At 42.3% G+C, this 24,149-nt stretch overlaps 1 protein-coding gene across 1 annotated transcript in view; it reads right to left on the bottom strand.

The window, feature by feature from the left end:
- The window catches only part of SLC9A4 (solute carrier family 9 member A4), a 55,381-nt gene that overhangs the window by 6,267 nt on the left and 24,965 nt on the right, over nt 1–24,149 (bottom strand). Inside the window, exons 5-11 of the mRNA XM_070456945.1 lie at nt 20,719–20,921; nt 20,063–20,149; nt 17,779–17,849; nt 14,793–14,954; nt 5,033–5,129; nt 1,442–1,573; nt 98–185 (exon numbers count right to left, since the gene is read on the bottom strand). Coding sequence (XP_070313046.1) covers nt 98–185; nt 1,442–1,573; nt 5,033–5,129; nt 14,793–14,954; nt 17,779–17,849; nt 20,063–20,149; nt 20,719–20,921 — 840 coding nt within the window. The remainder of the gene's footprint in view (nt 1–97; nt 186–1,441; nt 1,574–5,032; nt 5,130–14,792; nt 14,955–17,778; nt 17,850–20,062; nt 20,150–20,718; nt 20,922–24,149) is intronic.

Genomic DNA, 24,149 nt, shown 5'->3' with positions numbered 1-24,149 from the left:
TTTTGCTCGTCATGTGTGTACTTATGTAATATTCTTGATTTTGCCTTTTGACCTACAAGACTGAAAATAATGAGAAGCAGCCATGGATGCAAGTTACCTGTGAATTCAGCCATCTTCACGTCTCTGCCTGCTGGCAGAGGGTTGCTATAGGGGAAGGAGAGGTAGCGGATGTTCTTGGTACCAGCCTGCAGGCAACAAGGAGAAATAAAAAGAAGAGTTAGACCCTGTAACTGAGGGTGTCACATTGCAAACAAGGAGAAGGACAGAGTCACAATGGAGCATCCTGTTTGCATCACTGCCTTTCAGTTATTTTGGTTTAAGAAAAACAATGCTTCCACCTTCAATATTTCCTCCTTCCCTCTCCTGATGAAACAGACCATGATAAACCTCTCCAAGTTCCTCCCGTGGCCTCACTGGGATTAGGGTAGAGATTAGGGGCTACTCCAGACTCAACGTCCATCCATCCAGCGTCTCCTTATAAGATTGACTGGTGTGTGCTCAGTTGTGTCCAACTCTTTGCGACTCCATGGACTGTAGCCTGCCAGGCTCCTCTGTCCATGGGATTTCTCAGGCAAGAATACTGGAGTGGGTTGCCATGCCCTTCTCCAGGGGGTCTTCCTGATCCAGGGATCGAGCCTGCATCTCCTGTGTCTCTTGCATTGCAGGCAAATTCTTTACCGATGAGCCAACTGGGAAGCCCCAGATGTGGCCTCAAAAGGAGCAGTTGAGACACACAGCTGGTGCCATGAAGATAAGCTCCAAGAGTCTTGGCAAGAACAAACTCCTCCCTGTATCTCCCTGGTAGAGAAGCAAGCTTCCCAGAGCAGCCAGGGAACCTGTCCATTGGGGTCCCCTGGAGTCCAGTCTCTGGCCACCATGGGTGTTCGTCTAGCCTCACAGTCCAGGGAGTATGTCCCAGTCACTGGCCCATCCTGAGCAGGTACAGTTTGCTGCCACGTACCCCATGGACTTCCAGGTGGCTCAGTGGTAAGGAAGCCGCCTGTCAATGCAGGAGACCTGGGTTTGATCTCTACGTCAGGAAGATCCCCTGGAGAAGGAAATGGCAACCCACTCCAGTATTCTTGCCTGGAGAATTCCATGGACAGAGGAGCCTGGTGGGCTACATTTCATAGGGTCGCAGAGTTGGACACAACTGACTGACCAAACAAAAACCACCCTGGGGACAGTTTGGGCCTCAAAGGCCCCCTAGGAACCTGATTAAAAACAGATAATGGACAGTTAGCCTCATGTTAGTGTGAGTTGGAGCTTGGGCCCAAAAGCCCTGGGCTCAGAGAAGGGGGTGTCTGCTGTCCCGTACCCCCTTCTCTTTGTCTTACCCTGGCACCAAGGGAGTGGTTGTTTAACCAGTGAAAGGAGTCACCCGAGGAGGCCCCGGTCGGAGACTGGCCCAGCTCAGGGTGAGTTGGCACCTGCCCCTTACCGGCTTTCCCCAGGGCAGGCTGTGCCCTTTCCTCACGCTCTCCCTGAAGGTGTTCCGACGGCGGATCAGAATCTCCTTCGCCTGCTTCTCGCTCGTCTGGGGCTGGAGGTTGTATTTGTTGTAGGACAAGGTCTGCAGAAAGAAGGGGACATCAGGCATGTATTGACATCTCCGCACGTCTTCCAGCCTCTGGAGACCACGGGAAAGTCACAAACAAAAACGGGTAGAGGGACTCCCCTGGTGGTGCAGAAGCTAAGGCTCCAGGCTGCCAGTGCAGGGGACCCAGGTTCCATCCCTGGTCAGGGAACCAGATATCACATGAGGCAACTAAGAGTCCACTTGCTGCCACTAAAGATCCTGCAGGACGAAAGTGATGAAGAGAGAAGATCCCGTGTGCCACAACTAAGATCTGGTGCACCCAAATAAATACATATTTTAAAAAATGATTAGTAGAAGGAGAAGGTGACACCCAGGCCCCCTGAGCCTTTGCCTCCATTGCAGAGATGCAATCTGTGGCTCTGGAGGAAAGGTCTGCGATCTGGGCCAGCCCACCAGGACAGAGCTGCGGTTGGAGCCCGTGCCTCTGGCTCACAGGGGCAGTGGCATCCACTGTGCTGTCATCCTGCAACCCTCATAGTGGTCCTCCCGGAGGTACAGATGCCCAACTACAGATGCCACCTTTGTGACCATCCTCAGCACTGTGGAATGGTCAGTGTTGCTAATGGTCTTCCACAAGAAATGAAGTAGACAGACGGTTGTCCTGAACTGCATCCTTGAATTTTCCTCCAAGAGAACAGGAGAACCGTGGTGGAGGAAGGAGTCACATGACCTATGTCAAGACAGGATGATAACCAACCAGGATAGCTCTTGGAACTCTGCTCAGTATTCTGTCAAAAGCTAAAGGGGAAAAGAATCTGAAAAAGAATTGACACATATAGATGTATAACTGAATCACCGTGCTGTACACGTAAAACTAACACATCATTAATCAATGACACAAATAAAAAACAAGATTTTTTTAAAAAGAAGAGAAAAATAAAGGAGACTTTAAAGAAAAAAATGTGGCTAATTCCAACTGCAATGTATTAGCTACATACTGATTCTGAAGACATTAATTTTTTTTAAAGAGTAGAAAATATCTTATTGGTAATTTTTATATTTATGACACATTGAAATATTTTTGATGTGTGCCCATGCATGTGTGCTAAGTCACTTTAGTCATGTCTGACTCTTTGCGACCCCATGGACTGTAGACTTCCAGGTTCATGAGATTCTCCAGGCAAAAATACTGGAGTAGGTTGCCATGCCCTCCTCCAGGTGGTCTGTCCAACTCAGGGATAGAACCCGTGTCTCTTATGTCTCCTGCATTGGCAGGCAGGTTCTTTTACCATTAGCTCATAAAGTGGGTTAAATTAAATATATTATGACATTAAAAAAAAAGATGGGATGAGAAAGGAAAGACAGAAAGGGCAGGACAGGTGAGTCTCATTCTCTCATGTAACAAAAGTGGAAGCAAAAGTCGTCTCCGGTAGAGCCCCTTGGTTTACCATGTATGTTCTCCCCACAGGACTCTCTATCACCTATCCACTCATCTCGGGCAACAAGGAAGGGAGATTCTACAAAGCTTAGAAGGGAGGAACCTGGAGGCAGACTGAATGGGCGCTGATAAAAGAAGAAAGATGACTATCTAGGAACCTGATAAGAAAAGAGACAATGGACAGTTAGCCTCATTTTACAGTGGGTTGGAGTTCCAGTATCTCTCTTATTTCTGAGTGAGTGAGTGAAAGTCACTCAGTTGTGTCTGACTCTTTGCGACCCCATGGACTATACAGTCCATGGAATTCTTCAGACCGGAAAACTGGGATGGGTAGCCTTTCTCCTCAGGGTATCTTCCCAACCCAAGGATCAAACCCAGGTGTCCCGCATTGCAGGCAGATTCTTTACCAGCTGAGCTACAAGAGAAGCCCAAGAATACTGGAGTAGGTAACCATTCCCTTCTTCAGCGGATCTTCCCGACCCAGGAATCGAACTGGGGTCTCCTGCATTGCAGGCGGCTTCTTTACCAACTGAGGACTTTCCCTAACCTCACTCTCCACCTCCATGGGGAAAGTCTCAGTACCAGGCACCCTTGGGCTGTGACCCTCCCTAAGCAGGCTGGTGTTCTTTCAACCAGGAAGTTCTTACCTACTTATCTAAGGCAGAATGTGATAGTCTTGCTGAAATGGTTTAACTTGGAAAGATTTGAAAGTTGCTGTGTTTACTAGACGTGTGTTATTTGCTGCTGACCCATGTTCCTCCAGCAGGTGCAGGGCCTTTTGTTGACACATTCCCCTTGATCACTGACCTTCTCAAAACAGCAGCCAGAAGACATTCACCTACCCTGGATCATGTAATTCTGAAGTCATGGAAAGAGCCGTGGCTAGGCAGTTGGAAGACCTGGGTTCTTAACTCAAATTTGCTTTGTGACCTTAAACAAGTGAGATAACTCTCCTAGGGCTTCCTGGGTGGTTCAGTGGTAAAGAACCTGCCAGCCAATGCAGAAGATTTGGGTTTGAGCCCTGGGTTGGGAAGACCCCCTGGAGAGGAGAATGGCAACCCACTCCAGTAGTCTAGCCTGGAAAATCCCATGGACAGAGAAGCCTGGTAGGCTAGAGTCCATGGGGTCACAAAGAGTCAGACATGATGATAACAGAAAAAAAAAAATGCAAATCTTCTAACCTCAGTATCTTTTGCTTGAAAATGAGAAACTGTGACTGAATGATTTTGGGAGATCCCATGACATAGTCACAAAAACCAAGGGCCTAGCAGTAAACTCACTTATAACCCTACTCAATAATTGGGATGTTCCACTGAATACTCAACCTTAAATAGCTCTTAACTAGAAAACATTAGTATAAATGTCATTTGATTAAATCAAAATTTCAAAAGAACTCACCTGAATAGCCTCTATACCTTTTCCAAAACTGATAAATAGTATGCTTGATAGGTCTCTTTTTTGTGGAGGAAAAAAAAATACATATATATGTGTGTGTGTGTGTGTGTGTGTATTGGCCAAGTGGCATGTGGATCTTAGTTCCCAGACCAGGGGTGGAACCCATGCCTTAGAAACTTGGTGTCTTAACCACTGCCAGGGAAGTCCCTGATATGTCTCCCATTTTTTCCTCAGGCTTTCAGCACTGTGGTTTTGATATTCTAATCTAAATCATTCCAGTTTTCTAAACTCTATTACAACCAATCATGCTGAGACAGCTCCGTCCCCACTGGCATCCTGGGGCCATATTTCTTCCCTGGTGGACAAGCTCCATCATTGGTCTGACTCTGAAGGGGGAGGGAGCCCTGCTGATTCTGGAAAGCCAGGTCTGCAGGGCTGGGGCAGCCTGCCCTAGGGCCAGCAACTAGATCTGCATTTCTCTTTCTACCATGTGGGCCAATTTTGCTGCAGAAACACAACAGTTAACTTTCTGTTTTCCTAACTAAGCAGAGAGAAATTGCTCAGCAGGAAGGCTGCTTGGGAAGGGTAACCTGAACAAGAACTGATGTCTGGAGGACTGGCTCCAAGAATAGCAGCAGGGACAAGTCTTATATACACACCCTTTGTCGAACTTGGTACATGTTGCGTGTCAGAATGTCCCTCATGGACTCCACGTCTTCAGGGGAAAGTCTTCTGGTTTCTTGTGTCCTCTGGGCCCTGGAAACATCATTGGAGGGAAGCCAAGCATTATTCTTTCATCTTGGCAAGACAACCATAAAACCATCAATTTACTTTTAGGAGTTTCAATACCCAGATCTCCTGTTTTTCCATAGGCTTTCCTATTGTTTTAGGAAATTCATAGAAAATATTGGCACATGTGTCTTGTCTTGCATTTTGAACATACGGCTTCTTTGTCTATAACTTTTATATGATAATTATATGAGAAAATTTTAATAGGCTTGTTTTTATTTCAATGTTCATTAGGAAAAATTACTACCAGCATAGCAAACCACTTATTTACATTAACAATATAAATTTCCTATTTTAAAGTCTTACAAAATATTTTTGCCCATAAAAAATATCTACTATATGTAAGGTGTAAAGAATAATATAATAATAAAGTATGCACACATCCACCATAGAAACAGAACATTATGAGTAATTAGTTTTTCCTCCTCTTTGTCTCTCCCTGAACATTTCAGAAGTAATCAAGTCTGAGAATTTTGTAGTTGTCCCTCCACTGTCTAATGCATTTTTAAAAAGTGGTGGTGAATCACCCTAATACCAAAACCAGACAAAGAAGCCACAAAAAAAGAAAACTACAGGCCAATATCACTGATGAACATAGATGCAAAAATCCTTAACAAAATTCTAGCAAACAGAATCCAACAACATATTAAAAAGATCATACATCATGACCAAGTGGGCTTTATCCCAGGAATGCAAGGATTCTTTAATATCCACAAATCAATCAATGTAATGCACCACATTAACAAATTGAAAGATAAAAACCATATGATTATCTCAATAGATGCAGAAAAAACCTTTGACAAAATTCAACATCCATTTATGACTAAAACTTTCCAGAAAGCAGGAATAGAAGGAACATACCTCAACATAATAAAAGCTATATATGACAAACCCACAGCAAACATTATCTTCAATGATGAAAAATTGAAAGCATTTCCCTTAAAGTCAGGAACAAGACAAGGGTGCCCAATCTCACCACTACTATTCAACATAGTTTTTGAAGTTTTGACCACAGCCATCAGAGCAGAAAAAGAAATAAAAGGAAGCCAGACAGGAAAAGCAGAAGTAAAACTCTCACAGTTTGCAGATGACATGATCCTCTACATAGAAAACCCTAAAGACTCTACCAGAAAATTATTAAAGCTAATCAATGAATACAGTAATGTTGCAGGATATAAAATTAACACACAGAAATCCCTTGCATTCCTATACACTAACAATGAGAAAACAGAAAGACAAATTAAGGAAACAATACCATTCACCATTGCAATAAAAAGAATAAAATACTTAGGAGGACATCTATCTAAAGAAACGAAAGACCTATATATAGAAAACTATAAAACAGTGATGAAAGAAATCAAAGAGGTCAGACCAGAAGAAAAAAAAAAAAAAAGAAATCAGAAGACACAAATAGATAGAGAAATATACTGTGTTCATGGGTTGGAAGAATCAATATCATGAAAATGAGTATACTACGCAAAGTAATCTATAGATTCAATGCAATCCCTATCAAGCTACCAATGGTATTCTTCACAGAACTAGAACAAATAATTTCACAATTTGTATGGAAATACAAAAAACCTTGAATAGCCAAAGCAATCTTGAGAAAGAAGAAGGGAGCTGGAGGAATCAACCTGCCTGACTTCAGGCTCTACTACAAAGCCACAGTCATCAAGACAGTATGGTACTGGCACAAAGACAGAAATATAGATCAATGGAACAAAATAGAAAGCCCAGAGATAAATCTACATACCTACAGGCAACTTATCTTCAACAAAGCAGACAAGAATATACAATGGAAAAAAGACAACCTCTTTAACAAGTGGTGCTGGGAAAACTGGTCAACCACCTGTAAAAGAATGAAACTAGAACACTTTCTAACACCATACACAGAAATAAACTCAAAATGGATTAAAGATCTAAATGTAAGACCAGAAACTATAAAACTCCTAGAGGAGGACATAGGCAAAACACTCTCCGACATGAATCACAGCAGGATCCTCTATGACCCACCTCCCAGAATATTGGAAATAAAAGCAAAAATACACAAATGGACCTAATGAAACTTAAAAGCTTTTGCACAACAAAGGAAACTATAAGCAAAAGACAGCCCTCAGAATGGAGAAAATAATAGCAAACAAAGCAACAAACAAAGGACTAATCTCAAAAATATACAAGCAACTCCTGCAGCTCAATTCCAGAAAAATAAATGACCCAATCAAAAATGGGCCAAAGAACTAAACAGACATTTCTCCAAAGAAGACATATAGATGGCTAACAAACACATGAAAAGATGCTCAACATCACTCATTATCAGAGAAATGCAAATCAAAACCACAACGAGGTACCATTACACGCCAGTCAGGATGGCTGCTATCCAAAAGTCTACAAGCAATAAATGCTGGAGAGGGTGTGGAGAAAAGGGAACCCTCTTACACTATTGGTGGGAATGCAAACTAGTACACCCACTATGGAGAACAGTGTGGAGATTCCTTAAAAAACTGGAAATAGAACTGCCATACAACCCAGCAATCCCACTCCTGGGCATACACACCAAGGAAACCAGATCTGAAAGAGACACGTGCACCCCAGTGTTCATTGCAGCATTGTTTATAATAGCCAGGACATGGAAGCAACCTAGATGCCCATCAGCAGATGAATGGATAAGGAAGCTATGGTACATACACACAATGAAATATTACTCAGCCATTAAAAAGAATTCATTTGAATCAGTTCTAAAGAGATGGATGAAACTGGAGCCCATTATACAGAGTGAAGTAAGCCAGAAAGATAAAGACCAATACAGTATACTAACGCATATGTATGGAATTTTAAAAGATGGTAACAATAACACTATATGCAAAACAGAAAAAGAGACTCGGATGTACAGAACAGACTTTTGGACTCCGTGGGAGAAGGAGAGGTGAGATGTTCTGAGAGAATAGCATTGAAACAAGTATACTATCAAGGGTGAAACAGATCACCAGCCTAGGTTGGATGCATGAGATTAGTGCTCAGGGCTGGTACACTGGGAAGACCCAGAGGGATGGGATGGGGAGGGAGGCAGGAGGGGGGATCAGGATGGGGAACACATGTAAATTCATGGCTGATTCATGTCAATGTATGGCAAAAACCACTACAATATTGTAAAGTAATTAGCCTCCAACTAATAAAAATAAATGAAAAAAAAAAACCAATTTGGAACTTAAAAAAAATAAAAAATAAAAAGTGGTGGTGACAAACCAGTAATTTTTTCCTCCATATCTATTATGAACAGACATGTTTTTTTTTAAAAAATCAATGATTAGAAAATACATTCTTAGAAAGGATACCATAAAGTGTAAATCAAATAACTCACTGTTAGAGTCAACATAAATAAGCTTATTCCTTGCAGGCTCACAGATAGCACCATGTAGTCACCACATTTGGAATACCACTAGTTTATGCTTCCCAGGTAGTTCAGTGGTAAAGACTCTGCCTGCCAATGCAGAAGACACAGGTTCGAACCCAGGGTTGGAAAGATCCCCTAGAGAAGGGAATGGCAACCCACTCCAGTATTCTTGCCTGGGTAATTCCGTGGACAAAGGAGCCTGACAGGCCCCAGGTTGCAAAGAGTTGGACATGACTTAGCAACTAAACAACAACAACCTATCCAGTATTAAAACTTTGAGTACATTTATCTTGGAATTCTCTCTTTGGGGATTTTATCTCTGGTTAAAGAATAATGGGAAGAAACTAAAATCATACTTTACAAAGAGAGTTAAACTATCTCAACCTCCACCAGGAAAACCAGCCCAGCTTGGAGACACTGGACCCTCTGAGATTCTAGAAGCAGTTGACTTCTTCTGGCCTTCTTGACCATAAGCACCTCCACCCCCGACTCCCTCCTAAATGGGCTCAAAAGCCAAGTCAGGGCCAGGTTAGCCAACAATGCACAATTGTCCTCAGAGGTTCTTAGTCATGACATCGCTATGTGCAGAATTCTCATGTGACATACATATTCAATTTCAATCACTTGGGTCTAGTGGTTGTAATTCCTAAAAACTTAACTGTATGAATAATATATGCTCACTGTAGAACATATGAACAAAAAAAGAGAGAACTAAGGAAAATTAAACCTATCTTTTAATACTGTCACCTCCCTTGACATCTTGGTATAAACCCTTAAGGAGTTGTGTTTTTTTTTTCTTTTCTAGCTGTAGTTTTTTGTAATGCACACTTGTGCTGATTGACTATTTTCCACGTGTGTCCAGCTGTGTCCGACTCTGAGGCCTCATGGACTGCAGCCCGCCAGGCTCCTCTGTCCATGGAATTTCCCAGGCAAGAATATTGGAGTGGGTTGTCATTTCCTTCTCCAGGGGATCTTCCCAACCCAGGGGTCAAACCTGCATCCCTTGCATAGGCAGGTGGATTCTTTATTACCTGCTTCTAAAGGTCTTAGGGATAATTGATTGTAAAGACGGCGAGTAGTTACTGGTTTCAATACAGGCCATTTTTTAAGTCTTTTTCCCCCCAAACAGTAGCGTCATTGCCAATAAATAGCAAAGATATTTTGTAAGTAATGTACAACTGGTTAAAGAATTTCAAGCATTTGAAACCTGAAAAATCACAGGACTTACTTAGCAATACAATCTGCCATGGCTAATACGCTTTCTACAAAATCAGTGAAATCAGTTTCTATATCTCAGAGCTGAAAATGTCAACAGTATTGATATTCAGTTACCACCCTCAGTGATTTAAACAATATTATCAGGCTATTTCAACCTAACTATTTAAATGTCCTTCAAACAAAACTCATTCTGATGTAGATACACCCACGAGTTCCCGCAACCCACATCTGCACGCATTCCTTTATTATGGTGGAAGGACTCTATCGCTAAACAGAAACTACAGCTAATCAAAGAGTTCCACTTTCTGACCAAAGAGGGAAAAACCATGGGTAAAGGAAATGATCAAGTTAAACCCGAGACAGGAGATCTAATTCGGCATTCTCCCCAGTTTATAATTAATCATTTGGAAAGAACCAGGTTGAGTTAAAGCCCATTTAGGTTGCTGGCTGGATACATAATGCAGGGGTCCCATAGGCACTGCCTCGTATTAATCCACACTGAGAAGCTGTAGCTATAAAATTATAAGGAAGAATTACTGACCCAAGCAAGGTGATGCAAACATTTTCCTACCTGCTACTTCATTAGCAAAATCACCCCTGAAATGATCATATTGTGAGCACTGAAGATAAAAACCATAGAAAAATTGAATGTTAGTAATCTCTAAGTCAAAAAAGTAAAATTATAAACTAAAAGACTCTTGGCACTGGAACAAGATGTAAAGGAAGTCTTGAACACCTTAAAGAAAAGGTCACTGGTAACTTCATGGCCATTAAGATCAAATTGGGAACATTAGGATGTAAATGTATTTAAATAAAAGATCCAGATTTCTCTTAATCTTTTTTAAAAAATCAGAGGCTCTAATAATGTAAAAAGAATTTTCAGGATTTCCCTGGTGGTTCAGTGGTTAAGAATCTGCCTGCTAATGCAGGGGACACGGGTTCAATCCCTGGTCCTGGAAGGTCTCACATGCCACGGAGCAGCCAAGTCCGTGTGCCACAAGTACTGAAGCCTGCATGCACGAGAGCCGGTGCTCCATAGCAAGAGAAGCCAGTGCAATGAGGAGCACCACAGCTGGGGAGTAGCCCCTGGTCTCCACAACTAGAGAGAAGCCCTCACAGCAAGGAAGACCCAGAGTGGTCAAAAGCAACAATAAGTAAATAGTTATTTTTAAAAGGAGGTCTCAATTCTAAACACAGCAATGTAGGTATGAAATCTAGTAGATGTTATATTCCTGCCATAGTCTGAAGTTGCAAAAGATCAAATATATCTGGATTTATCTGGAAGAACCCATGCTCCTTTAGTAGCTTTATACATGAAATCCTGGAAAACTTATGTTGACTAAAGGACGTGCCCACTGAGTGAACAATGGTACCAACAGCTCTGCTCTTTGTGTGGCTGCCTTGTTTCTTCTTAGAAAGGTCACCCAAGTGACCATCACTGAGGATGAGTGAAGACTGCAGAATTGTGGCCCTGGCTCCCCACAAGACAATATTCCAGCACAGAAGGAAACACAGCATGAGAATCTGCATTCTAGAGTCTCTGGTGTCAGCATGCATGACTGTAAACCTATACCTGGCAATATGTGATCAATTGAAAAATTCTTTAGCTATAATCAACCAAAATGTGCTTTTTTATAAATGACCTTATAAGTATTGGGGAGTTTTTAAAGACAATATTCTGAAGTTGTATAGCTGTAGTGTGTTATGCCTATGCATTTATTATAAATATTTTAATATCTCTTTGTGTGCTGAGTTGTTTCAGTCATGTCTGACTCTTTGTGACCCCATGGACTACAGCCCGCCAGGCTCCTCTGGCTGTGGGATTCTCCAGGAAAGAATACTGGAGTGGGTTGCCATGCCCTCCTCCAGGGGATCTTCCTGACCCTGAGATTGAACTAGTCTCTTATGTCTCCTGCACTGGCAAGAGGATTCTTTACCACTAGCACTTTAATAGCAACCAAATATTTTTTAATCAGCTTGAGCCTCCACCCACTAATGTTTCTGAGAGCTTACAGCTCATGGGTAAAGCAAGGTATCTCATATTTAGAATAATAATCCAAATACATACTTTGTCTACTCCACAGAGTTGTTTTGAGAGTCAAAAAAAATAATGCATGTAAAAGTAACGGAATTCCCTAGAATCAGCATTGTCTATAGCGTGCCATAGACAACTTCCGGGGGTAGTGTTCTCCTGAAGGTCACCGAGTTTGGAAATATTAACCTCTTGTAGAACAATTGCTTCAACTTCTAAAGAAAAAAAATATGTGCGCGTCTTGTTGTTATCCTCTCGTAGAGAATCACAAAAAGCGAGCTGAGTACACACTTCTTTTTCCTATTATTGTATGAAGGTTTGTTTTTTAAGAAATTAGCTGCTTTGATCTTAGGAGAGGAATTCCTCTTTGCTTGATGTCCTACAGATTTCTGATGAGATCAAATGAAGGCAATTTAAATACTAGACTTGTAGTAAATATCGATTTTTAAAAACCTCTCCCACCTCCGTTAACTAACTAGTTTGGGCTACAGAAGTGGGTATCTCTAAGCTATAAGGCTCTCTTACTAATCTCAAACGTCGGAAAAATAACTGACTCAAACCAAACACAGCCTCCAAATGAAACTGGATTAAAATTTGCCTTGAGGTCACCTGCTTGTGGGGAGAAGGCAATGGCAACCCACTCCAGTACTCTTGCCTGGAAAATCCCATGGAATGGGGAGCTTGGTGGGCTGCAGTCCATGGGGTCGCTAGGAGTCAGACACGACTGAGTGACTTCACTTTCACTTTTCACTTTCATGCATTGGAGAAGGCAATGACAACCCATTCCAGTGTTCTTGCCTGGAGAATCCCAGGGACGGGGGAGCCTGGTGGGCTGCCGTCTATGGGGTCGTGCAGAATCGGACACGACTGAAGCGACTTAGCAGCAGCAGCAGCAGCAGTAGCAGCACCTGCTTATGAGCAATACAAAATAATACAGAGATCCAAAAGATGTTTTGGCACACGAGATTGGTCTCATTTGAGATAAGCACCCCTACATTCCCAGACAAGTCCTCACACCACTAGTGAGTAGATGTTTGAGGATGTTCCTGGTCTAAACTGCCTGCACCTCTCCTGTTGAGCGTTAAAAGTGAAAAAAGTGAAAGTGTTAATTGCTCAGTTGTGTCCAACTCTTTGTGACCCCATGGACTATAGCCCACCAGATTCCTCTGTCCATGGGATTCTCCAGGCAAGAATACTGGAGTGAGTTGCCAGCCATTCCCTTCTCCAAGGGATCCTCCCGATCCAGGGATTAAACTCAGGTCTCCTGCATTGCAGGCAGATTCTTTACTGTCTGAGCCACCAGGGAAACCTTGGGTAAGGGGATGCCCAAAAGTTCAGGAATTAAGTGAAGTAGGATTTGAGTGCAATGCTATAGAAAATAAAAGTAAATGCAAACTTATCAATGATGAATGAAATAATTAATAGCAACATTTTAAACAAAGACAAGATCAACATCCCCCACTTTTCTTCCTGTCTCAGGCTCTCATATGGCTCATCATGGTACTGCCAATTAATACTTGTCAGCATCTTCTCACTTTAGGATCTGAACTTTCCTTAAAGCCATGTAAAACCAACCAGCCAACCAACCACAAAAATAGTCTCACCAAGAAATAGGGCAGAAAGCTTTCTGTTTATACCAAGATGCCCTCAGGGATGCTCCTTTAGATCTTTTTCCCAGACTGGGATTTTTCCCACTTAAGAAAGGTGATGGTTTTTCTGATTCATTAGCAACTAAGGGTGAGAAATAACACTCTGGCATTGATGACAAGTTGATTGCTGTCTATTCTTATCTCTTGTCTCAATCTGCTTTTCAAACATGAGGAGGTTAGGAGAAGATGGATACTCATGATCTTCCAAAGATGCCAGGGTGGAGAGGCTGGAGTCACTTATGCTAAATACACATTGTGACTACTTCCCCCAATGTGTACACTGTTTCTTGGAGGAAAACTGGGCATCTTTGGTAGGGGGTGGAATAATTCTTATGACACCAAAGGGGTCCTTATTAAATTCAGATCAACGTCAGTGTGCTTAGTCATGCCCCACTTTTTTCGACCTGATGGACTGTAGCCGGCCAGGCTCCTCTGTCCATGAGGTTTCCCAGGCAAGAATACTGCAGTCGGTTGCCATTTCCTTCTCCGGGGTATCTTCCCGACCCAGGGATTGAACCCATGTCTCCGGCATCAGCAGGCAGATTCTTTATCACTGCATCACTTGGGAAGCCTCCTTCAGAGGCTTAAAGCAGCTTTATAAAAATGTCTAGCCAACTCTTGGGACTATAGCTTTCCAGGTGCTCTGGCTGAAGCACCAGGCTTCAAGGGGGATCCTCTCATAATGATGGAGTATGTACCAGACTTACCCCTCCCTACACTGCCTCTTTACCAACTCCCTAAAGTCCCCTGGCTCCTCTGTGCTCCTGCTCACAGCTGGTCTCACATAGATTCAAGCCATCTCCCAAATTCCCACAGATCTTTGCCTGAGACACAGTTACAAACACAGCCTTCTCTTTAAATATCCCACCAATTGCCACAGCTCTTGCTCCTACCCCCTCCTCCCCCAGTCCCAGTTAGCATCCTAGGATGCGGACCTGGTCTTTCACAGAAGACAGGAAGAGACAACTCATAGGAGAAGACAACGTAAGACTAGCAGAGGCACATCAGCAGGGCTTAAAGGGTAGACATGTCTAACCAGGAAAAGACTTCTAAAACATGCTAAAAATATTCTATAAACTCATTCACCCCTCCCTCTCAAAGAAAGATGTCAAAAAACTCTCTTTTTTTTTGCTAGAAAGTATTTTTCAGAAATTAGGTGAAATAGATGGAGCATGGACCAAGCTACAAGGTGCCAAGATGTAGATGTTATTCATCTCATTTTTCCTTTGTTATATCTCTGCCTCTTCACTCCTAGGGTTGGTTACCTTTAAATAGAACAGGAGCTATTGCTCTCTGTAATTCTGACACTGAAAGTCCAGATCAAGGGCTATGTCACTTACTGATAGGGGATGGAAAAGGCTGTAGAACTTAGAACCCCCGACTCCACCATCTCAATCGCTTGCTTCATTTCCAGCTTCTTGTACAAAGAAACAAGGCTCGATTTTGGCAGATTCTTTCGGATGAGGATTTTCCGTAAATACTTATGATCAAACTTCTTAAACCTATAAACGAAAACCAATATTTTGTAAATCTTCAATCTCTGTAAATGTTACGTAAGTATATATATTTTTCTTGAAATAAACTACCACTTAAGTCTATTCTCAAAAACACCAGGACAGTGCCTGAAACTCATGACTCCGAATGCATTTTTTTTTAATCATAGAATTCATACATTTTTTTAAAATAAAGAAAGAATGTCCAGATGGCCTGAATACATTGAAAAATCAACCCAACAAAAGGAAGGGACAAGCTATAATCAGCGCAAAAAGTAGGCATTAAATGGGAAGTGGGAGAGACCAGTTCAGTTCCAATTGTGGGAGAAGAAAGGAGGGGTTGATCGGGCCTTTTGTTGGTCCATCCTAGTAACTGGTAACAGTGGCAGCTGCACTTACAGCGATGCTGGCCTATTCAACCAGAACCCATAAGTTTAAATAGCCCGGTAGTTACAGTAGTTTCACTCATTGTGCTGCAGATCATTTTGAATCTTGCCAATTAGGTGGGGGCTGGTGAGAGAGCCCACATATACCATGAGTGATGGCACATCTGAATACGCCGGCCGCTGACGGCCGCCACCACTATCTCCAAGCTCGGGCTGACCCATCAGACTGAGCCACACAGAGAAGGTGGTGACTTCAGTGTCAGCCAATCGTTCGGAAGGGAATTTTCACCTCCAGTCATCTTCCATTCAAGGAGTAATGTGGCTGCTGCTTTATTTCCTGGGTTGCTGGAATGTCATCTGGTGATTGGTCCTGGTCTGTGGGGTGAATGGACTCTTAATCAGCCAAAGCTCCTCTGGGTTGAGCAGGCTCTGATTCATAGGCTCTGTGATCTGTGTTTGGTTCTTACCAGGCTCAATCTGGCTCCAACAGGGTCACCCCTCAGCCTTCTTCATGAGAAGCAATGGTTTCTGTTTATTCCTCAATCTATTGCCATTGGCCCTTCAACTACTAGGACTTGTCTGAGTTCCTCAACCTGGGCTCACCTTGACCTTGTACTGGTCAAGAGCAGTGGTCGCCACTGCCCTTGTGCTATTAGCCACTGGCTCCTCCTGATGGACGACTTGGTGGCCACTTCCTATGAACCCTGCATGTCCTGCTTCCCTTCTAGCCTTTCTCATGACTTCTTCCCAGTCTCCTCTGTCCTTCCTCTCCCTTTCCTGCCTCAGAGGAAAGGAAAAAGGAAAACAAGGAAAGCTTCTCTGAGTCCTGTCCTCAGGGAGCTTCCCCTCTTCCCAGGATCCCAGTCGTCTCAGCCACATCCACATCTTTGGGTACCAAATACTGACAATTCACAATCTCTATCACCAGTCATGATTTCCTCCTGAACTTGAAACTCAGTTCCAAAAGGGGTTGAGTGAGTATGAGACACTTAAGCAGAATCTGCTATTAACTCTAAACATTCTTCTACAGTCTATAAACTTAACCATGACATTGTTACCTCCCTCTGCTTGCTATCTGCAGATCAGATGGCCATTCTCATTTTCCCTTGCTTCATCTTCCTTTTCTGATGTCATGGCCAGTCTATGGACATAGGACAGTCTCCCCTAGAAGTATTTCAATATCCCTTCTGCTAATTCCTGACCTTCACTAGTCTGGAAGCTCTGTCACTCATTGAAAACAAGAGATCTAAACGCACACCCAGGTTCTACTGTATGGCAGGTTAACTGACTTCTTAGAGTTGGTTTTCTCATCTTTAAAATGAGAATGACAACACAGGACAGTTAAGGAGATCATGTGAGAGATAACTGGTATGAGAGATAATTCCTCTCTTTCTTTTTATTGGAGTATAATTGCTTTAAAATATTGCATTAATATACTCACAATTTATATAGTAAAATATGTTCCCTTTCTCTGAGCCTCCTCCCACCCCTGCATCCCACCCTCTAGGTCATCACAGAGCACCAAGCCAAGCTCTCTATTCTGTATAGCAGCTTCCCACTAGCTAGTGTTTTACACATGATAGTGTATATATGCCAATGCTATGTGTCTCCCCATTTAATTTTTCTCTTTCTAATCCAGCTTCCACATCGTTGTGTAGTTTGCTTTCTGAAGTTCAAGTATGGCTATGCTCCTAATTAATAGCCTTTTGATATGAGTTTTAATGGTCAAATTGAACTTTATAGTATCAATGGCTGTACAAAGATGCTGGACTCTGCACTGTAAAAGTGCGTCCTTGTCTTTCCAATCTTTCACCTTGTCTCATCTCTCTGACCATATCCAAACCAGGACATGCTCTCCCTTGCCTTTGCATATGGAAATACACTGCTATTGCTGATGCTTGGCAGGCTTGCATTCTTCTCTGCATTCTCTGCCTCACTTATTTTCCAAACCCACTCCCACATTATTACACAGTTCATGCATTTGCCTCTGTTATAACATGCCCCATGCAGGCTCAGTCACTCAGTCTTGTCCAACTCTTTGTACACCATGGACTGTAGCCTGCCAGGCTCCTCTGTCCATGGGATTCTCCAGGCAAGGATACTGGAGTAGGTTGACATTTCCTTCTCCAGGGGATCTTCCTGAGCCAGGGATCGAACCCGCATCTCCTGCATTGGCAGGTGGATTCTTTATCTCTGAGCCACCTGGGAAGCAAGTTGTACTGGTTCTCTCTAAAGCCCTCAGTTCCAAGTTCACTGCCTCCACCCCCTGGGAGTCCATTTCCCAGGACTTCTTCCTGCTTCCTACATCGCATGACTCCTGGGCCCTTTGTCTTCCTGCTTCCCTTCCTCGGGACTCTTTCGAGCTTCATGCTCAGCTTCCAGGGGGAGCTTCCGAGGCTCCCCACGTCGAATCTACCCCTGCTCAGTGCTGAGAGCGCAGTCCTTACTTGTCTCTGACTTGGTAGTGGCTCCATTGCCCACACACATCTTCCACTCCAGCTTTCAGGTGGTCCATCAGCTGGCAACAGACACAGAGAAATGAGTGCTAGTAACACATTAGCCCTACAGGACACCCAAGGAAGGCTACCACACCCTGGAAAACAAAGGAGGCTTTACTTTCCTAGCTCACATCCTCTTTTCTATCACTCTGCTGATAGAACTGAAGCTTACAATGCCTTTCCCAGTAATGCCACCAATGCCTTTCATAATTCAAAGGCTCTGTAGATAAGTTCTTCAATAAAGTACATAACTTCCAAGGAAAACAAGGTACTTGCTTTTCTATGAATATTACCTTTCTATAATGATCAAGAAAGTTTCTCATGACTGAAATGACATGGATATAAAGTTTAATAACTATCACTCTAATTTCATTGCAAAAAGAAAAGAAAATGCCAGTTCCTTTTTATACAGTTTCTAAAAATATAGTTTTATGGATATTCTATTATAATATCTCCTGGAGAAGGAAATGGCAGCCTACTCCAGTATTCTTGCCTGGGAAATCCCATGGACAGAGGAGCCTGGTGGGCTACAGTCCATGGGGTCGCAAAAGGAGCCAGACAGGACTAAGCAACAAAATTATAAGGACAGAATTATATCTGTTTTTATCTGATCTTTTTGTCTCAGTATTTACATTTCACCATCCACGCCAGTTATACTACATTTGCTTCATCCCAACTGCTTACAAGAATTTAGGGGAAAACACAATCTCTATATAATTTGTTAATTTACAAATAATCTAAGTTTGTAATCAGTGAAGTTTATCATGGCTTCTAAATTCTGGGGAGAAAGTAGATGAATTAATTCTGAAACAATTATGTACTCTTTACCAATAATTATATCTTTTGTGATAAAAAGAGATAAATAAGAAAGGGGTGAAATATCCAGGTTCTATTATTTTAGGTATACTATCTAATTTCTTAATATAATGAATAGAGGGGATCAAGATAGAGACAAAAATCTTCAATCAAGTTAAAGCACAATTTTTTTTTAAGTTCTATTTATTTATTATTTATTGTTGGCTATGCTGGGTTTTGGTTGCTACCTGGGCTTTTCTCTAGCTGAGGCAATTGGGGGCCACTCTTTTTAGTAGCAGTGTGTGTTCTTCTCATTGTGGGGGCTTCTCTTGTTGCAGAGCATGGGCTCTAGGGCATGCAGGCTTTAGTAGTTGCGGCTTCCAGGACCAGGGATGGAATCTGTGTCTCCCACATTAGCAGGCAGATTCTTTACCACTGAACCACCAGGGAAGCCCAAAGCACTCGGGCTGTATTCCACTGTGTTTAGAGGAATACTTCTTTTAAAACACTCACTCCTTTATCTCCAGCTGTTGAATACTTCCAAACGGGCTTGGAAAATTTTTGATTTGGATTTCTTCGGATTAAAATTATTTTATTTCCGGAGGTGACCTTGGCCATGAAATTCTGCTCTGACTTTGACTTCGTCAGTTTTTCCAGCACCAGAGTTAAGGACTCTCAGACATGAAAGAAAAACTACACATTATATGAGCCAGTGGTCTCGAAGCCTGTGGCTGGAAGCCTGAATCTCCTGGACAGCACCTGTGCCGAGGGTCCCCAGTTACCCCTCATACTTCACCTGTGACTGTACCGTACAAGAAACCATTGTCCAGATGCTCTTCATTATGAGCTGAAGCTTCTCACAGTACATCTTCCGTGCATTAGTTCCCATTTCTATTCCCCAGAGCCATTTGTTGTTCAGTCGCTCAGTTGTGTCTGACTCTTTGTGACCCCATGGACTGCAGCATGTCAGGTTCCTCTGTCCATGGGATTCTCCAGGCAAGAATACTGGAGTGGGTTGCCATTTCCATCTCCAGGGGATCTTCCAGGCCCAGAGATCAAGCCTGGGTGTCCTGCATTGCAGGCAGATTCTTTACCATCTGAGCCACAAAGAAAGCCCATAATGACCTATATGGGGAAAAAAAATCTAGAAAAAACCAGACCCTTTCCTAGAACCTTCAGAAAGAAAGTCAGTCCTGCAAGATCTTGATTTCATCCCAGTGAGACTTACTGTGAACTTCCGACTTCCAGAACTATAAGATAATAACTGTAAGATTCAAGCAACTGAGTTTGTGACAATTTCCTACAGCAACACTGCTGTGGAGCTGGAGAGGAAAGAGACCATGTCTAGTGACATATCCACACTTCTAAATCAACTCCCAGAGGCAACCAAGAGGGGACGTCTTACCAACTCGTTAATCATGACCGAGAGATGACTTACACGAGTATGGAGTTCTTCGTTGATGGATTCTTTTTTATTGGTCTTTCTAACATCCAGATACCTGACCAGAGGGCCAACTGTGATTCCCTAGGTCGTAAGCAACAAAATAAAGGATTTTGTTGTAGAGAAGATTGTCACTGTAGAGACCACAAATCTATTAGCAAAACTATGGGGACTCTCAATTTTTACGTCTTTTTTGTACTAGTTTCTCCTGAATAAATGCTCTAGTGTTTACTTTAGTTCTTATTTAATGTTTTTAAATTCTGCAATAAAAACAGGTATTATATCTATATTTTAATCGAAGGACCTAGTTTCATTCTTTAAAATAAACTCCCATTAGTTTGCTAAGCACTAATTCCAGTCAAAATAAAAACTATTTAGTACTAACTGGAGTCTTATTTTCAGTAATACACATTAGAGGTGCTATCATTCGCCTGTATGTTAGAACATTTTGATTTTATTATTCAAAAGTCATCAAAATTTAGAGTTTATGGGATGACCCAAAACATGATCTAGACGTATTTGGGAATTTGGTTTCAGTACTGAACACATATCTGAAAATCAGATAACAGTATCCCTGTCTTGGTATTTTATTAATTTAACACACAATCCTGAGAAGAATAGACTTATTTCAAGTAGGAAGGAAATCTACCAACCTGAATAAATACGGTAAAATATATAACGACTAGAGTTGCAGTGACAAACAATTTCTTCCTAGGAAAAAGAGACAGAGGAAGCAAAAACGCAAGGGAAAAACTGCCAGCTCCTCGGACACCACTGTAGAAAATGACGCACTGGTCCTTGATGGAGAAGGGGAAAGTCCGAAACCGGTTACTGACATAGAAGAGAGCAAACACGCCTAGAGGGGGGAAATATGTATTAGAGGAGAGGATCACGGGCGAGCCGAGACACAGCAGTGCTAGTGAGGACAGGTCGTCTCATGTGCCCCCAAACAAGGCAACTGAATTCCATCACACCCATGACTGTCCGCGCCAAACAGATCAGCTCACAAAGCTTTTCACTTCTCGGCTAGTTGTGGCACAGCAGTGCTTCAAGTCAGAAGTCTTGTTCCCTACAGGGATGTTCACCAGTATGTGTGTTTCAGTGTGTGTGTGTATTTGGGATTTCCCAGGTGGCTCAGTGGTAAAGAATCAGCCTGCAATGCAGGAGACGAGAGTTTGATCCCTGGCTTGGGAAGATCTAGGAGAAGGGCATGGCAGCCCACTCCAGTATTCTTACCAGGACAATATCATGGACAGAGGAGACAGGCAGGCTATGGTCCATGGGGTTGCATAGAGTCGGACACGACTTAATGACTGACCACGTGTGTGTATTTAGAGGAATACATCTTGATACTTTTGCAATAAGAAATGGCATCTACTTTCTAATCTATTTTCATAAACTTTGCTCTGCCTTTCAAAATTAAGGAAAGCAAGGGTATTGCTTGGAGGGTACAAGCCTGTCTATCAACTCCTACTCTCACTGAGTCAGCAGAAGAGGTGTGTGACTTTGGAGGTGAGAGGGGCCCTCACAGTGCCTGGGGGTTCTCTGGAGGTGAGCAGAGCTTGTATGGGTGGTTTGGTTCTTCTTGAGACTCAATGCAAACAAGAAAGGAAGTTGGCAAGGGGTCACCAGGGGGCTTCTTACTGTCAGTAAGTGTCAGAAATGGAGGGTGGGAAAACTTAATGGCAATAGGTGTTGTCTATCACATCTTTCTCCATCTCCCAGTGGCCCACATGGCTGAGTTACAACCAGTGCAGGATTTCCTGGTGAGAGAGGTCCCTTCACTTAAGCCCTGACTAATCAGAGAATAATAAAGCACTCAGTATCCTCATGTGACTTCTAATGACACAGCCATCACAGCAAGCATCCTTGACACTAACTCTACTGCCCTATAGATCTGTAGTATTAGAACTGAAAGGGACCTAACGAATTGGTCCACACCCACTGTTGTGTGCTTGGGGTAGAAGTTTTTGAGTAGTTAACTGTTTCCTCAAGGTCAAATAATATCACCAACTCAAGAGACAAGAATTTGAGCAAACTCTGGGAGATGGTAGAGGACAGAGGAGCCTGGAGTGCTACAATTCATGGGATTACAGAGTTGGACATGACTTAGCTACTCAACAGCCACCACCACCACCAAGGCCAGATGGCTAGTTAGTGATATGACAAGACCTGATGTGACATTATAAATTTATATCAGAGTATTATTAATTCTTTTCTCCCCTGGAGACCCAATAGGCACACATATTCAGAGTTAATTTTATGAATAATTTAAATATTTCCACATTCTTGTTATTCTTTCCTAGCATCCTTTCATAGTAGGGACATTGAAAATGCAGGAGACAATACAACTTAATGTTTTTCACTTTGTTTGGTTTGTCCCAGCTCCTCCATGGGCTAGTCATGTGACCTTGGACAAGTGTCTTAATCTTGTCAGGTCCTCAGGTCCTCACCTGCTTTATGGAGATGCTGACAGTATTTATATCAGAAGATGGAAGTAAAGTTCAATAAACTCAATATTTATAAATATTGAGAAAACATGACCTTCTATGTTATAACCCTTCATGAGTGAGAACTATTCTTAGCTACGATGAGTCAGGTAGTAGCCAGAGAGCTGGACTCTGACACCTGGCTCTGTCCCTCACCCTGATGTGGCCAAGTCATTTTCTTGGGAACTGTTCCATCATTTCCCTTGGATGGAAAATACAGGAGCTGGGCTGGATGGTCGCCAAGGGTCAACCATGATGAGGTCTCCACAACGTTAATCTCCTAGATGGTTTCTATTCTTGTTGGCTGGGCTGAAGCTCTGAATCTGATGCTCCTCTTAACCTTTACTTGACTCTGTAGATCCCTGTAGTATTAGAACTTAAAAGGACCTAAGAAATTTGTCCATGTACACTGTTTTGTGGTTGGGGAAGAAGCTTTTCTGTAGTTAACCTTCTGTACGTGTGCTCAGTCGCCTCCGACTCTTTTTGACCCTATGGATTGTAGCCCACCAGGCTCCTCTGTCTATGGGATAGTCCAGGCAAGAATACTGGAGTGGGTTGCCATTTCCTTCTCCAGGGGATCTTCCCAACCCGGGGACTGAACTCACATCTCCTGCATTGGCAGGTGGATTCTTTACCACTGTGCCACCTGGGAAGCACAGTTAACTGTCTTCCCAAAGTCAAATAGCTAATTAGTAATAAGACTTGATGTGAGATTATAAATTTATATCAGAGTATTCTTAATTCTCTTCTCCTCTGAAGACCCAAGGCACATTCAGAGTTACTTTTATGAATGTTTTTAATATTTCTGCATTCCTGTTATTCTTTCCTACATCCTAAAAACCATTCTAAATTTAGAATGTATATATTCAAGATGAGTTCTCAGCCATTTCTCCTAATTTCTCTCTGAGTAATTGGCTTGAAACTGCCCATCAAAGTCATGTAAAAAAATGCTTCAAATATTAGTCAAAATCACTTTAAAATATAATTGCTTCTAATCAAAAGAAATCTTGTAGTTCAGTAATGACTGTTCTTACTAATTCCAGAAACAAATATACAAGTTAAATTAAAAGGCCTTCAACAAGACATCTCATGTTTTCAAATGACATATTTGATAGGGCTGATCGGACAGGGGAGCCCGGCATGCAGGAGTCCCTGGGATCGCAAGGATTTGGGCAGGACTTAGGGACTGAACAACAGACAGTCACACTGCAGAGTTGCCTTTACAAAGCATTTTTTTAAAAAAAAGGATCCACTTCCTTTGTTTTCTATACATCATACTCAATCCTTGACTAAAACCACCTGTAATATTTAGGAGATTCTTTTCCAGCAGGATTTGCCTTCTATAGACTACAATTTGTGAGATTGAACTTTTCTTATAACAAAAGTATAAAAGAGAGCCTGCAGTTTATAATCTATATCTAGTTTAAGGTGCAAGAAGGTACAAATTGGCAAAGACATGATGAGCAAAAGGTAAATATACTGTTATATTTAAATGTGTCTTTGTGAAATTTCTCTCCTCAATTAAAAAAATAAAAGTGCTCTGGCTCCAGCCTTGTTTTAGTGCAGAAACTTCTCAGCCAGAAATTATTTTGAAC

Source organism: Odocoileus virginianus, chromosome 2 (genome assembly GCF_023699985.2).
Source record: "Odocoileus virginianus isolate 20LAN1187 ecotype Illinois chromosome 2, Ovbor_1.2, whole genome shotgun sequence".
NCBI lineage: Eukaryota > Metazoa > Chordata > Mammalia > Artiodactyla > Cervidae > Odocoileus > Odocoileus virginianus.
Note: the sequence above shows the minus strand (reverse complement) of the source record. Positions and strands in the feature narration are given on the sequence as shown.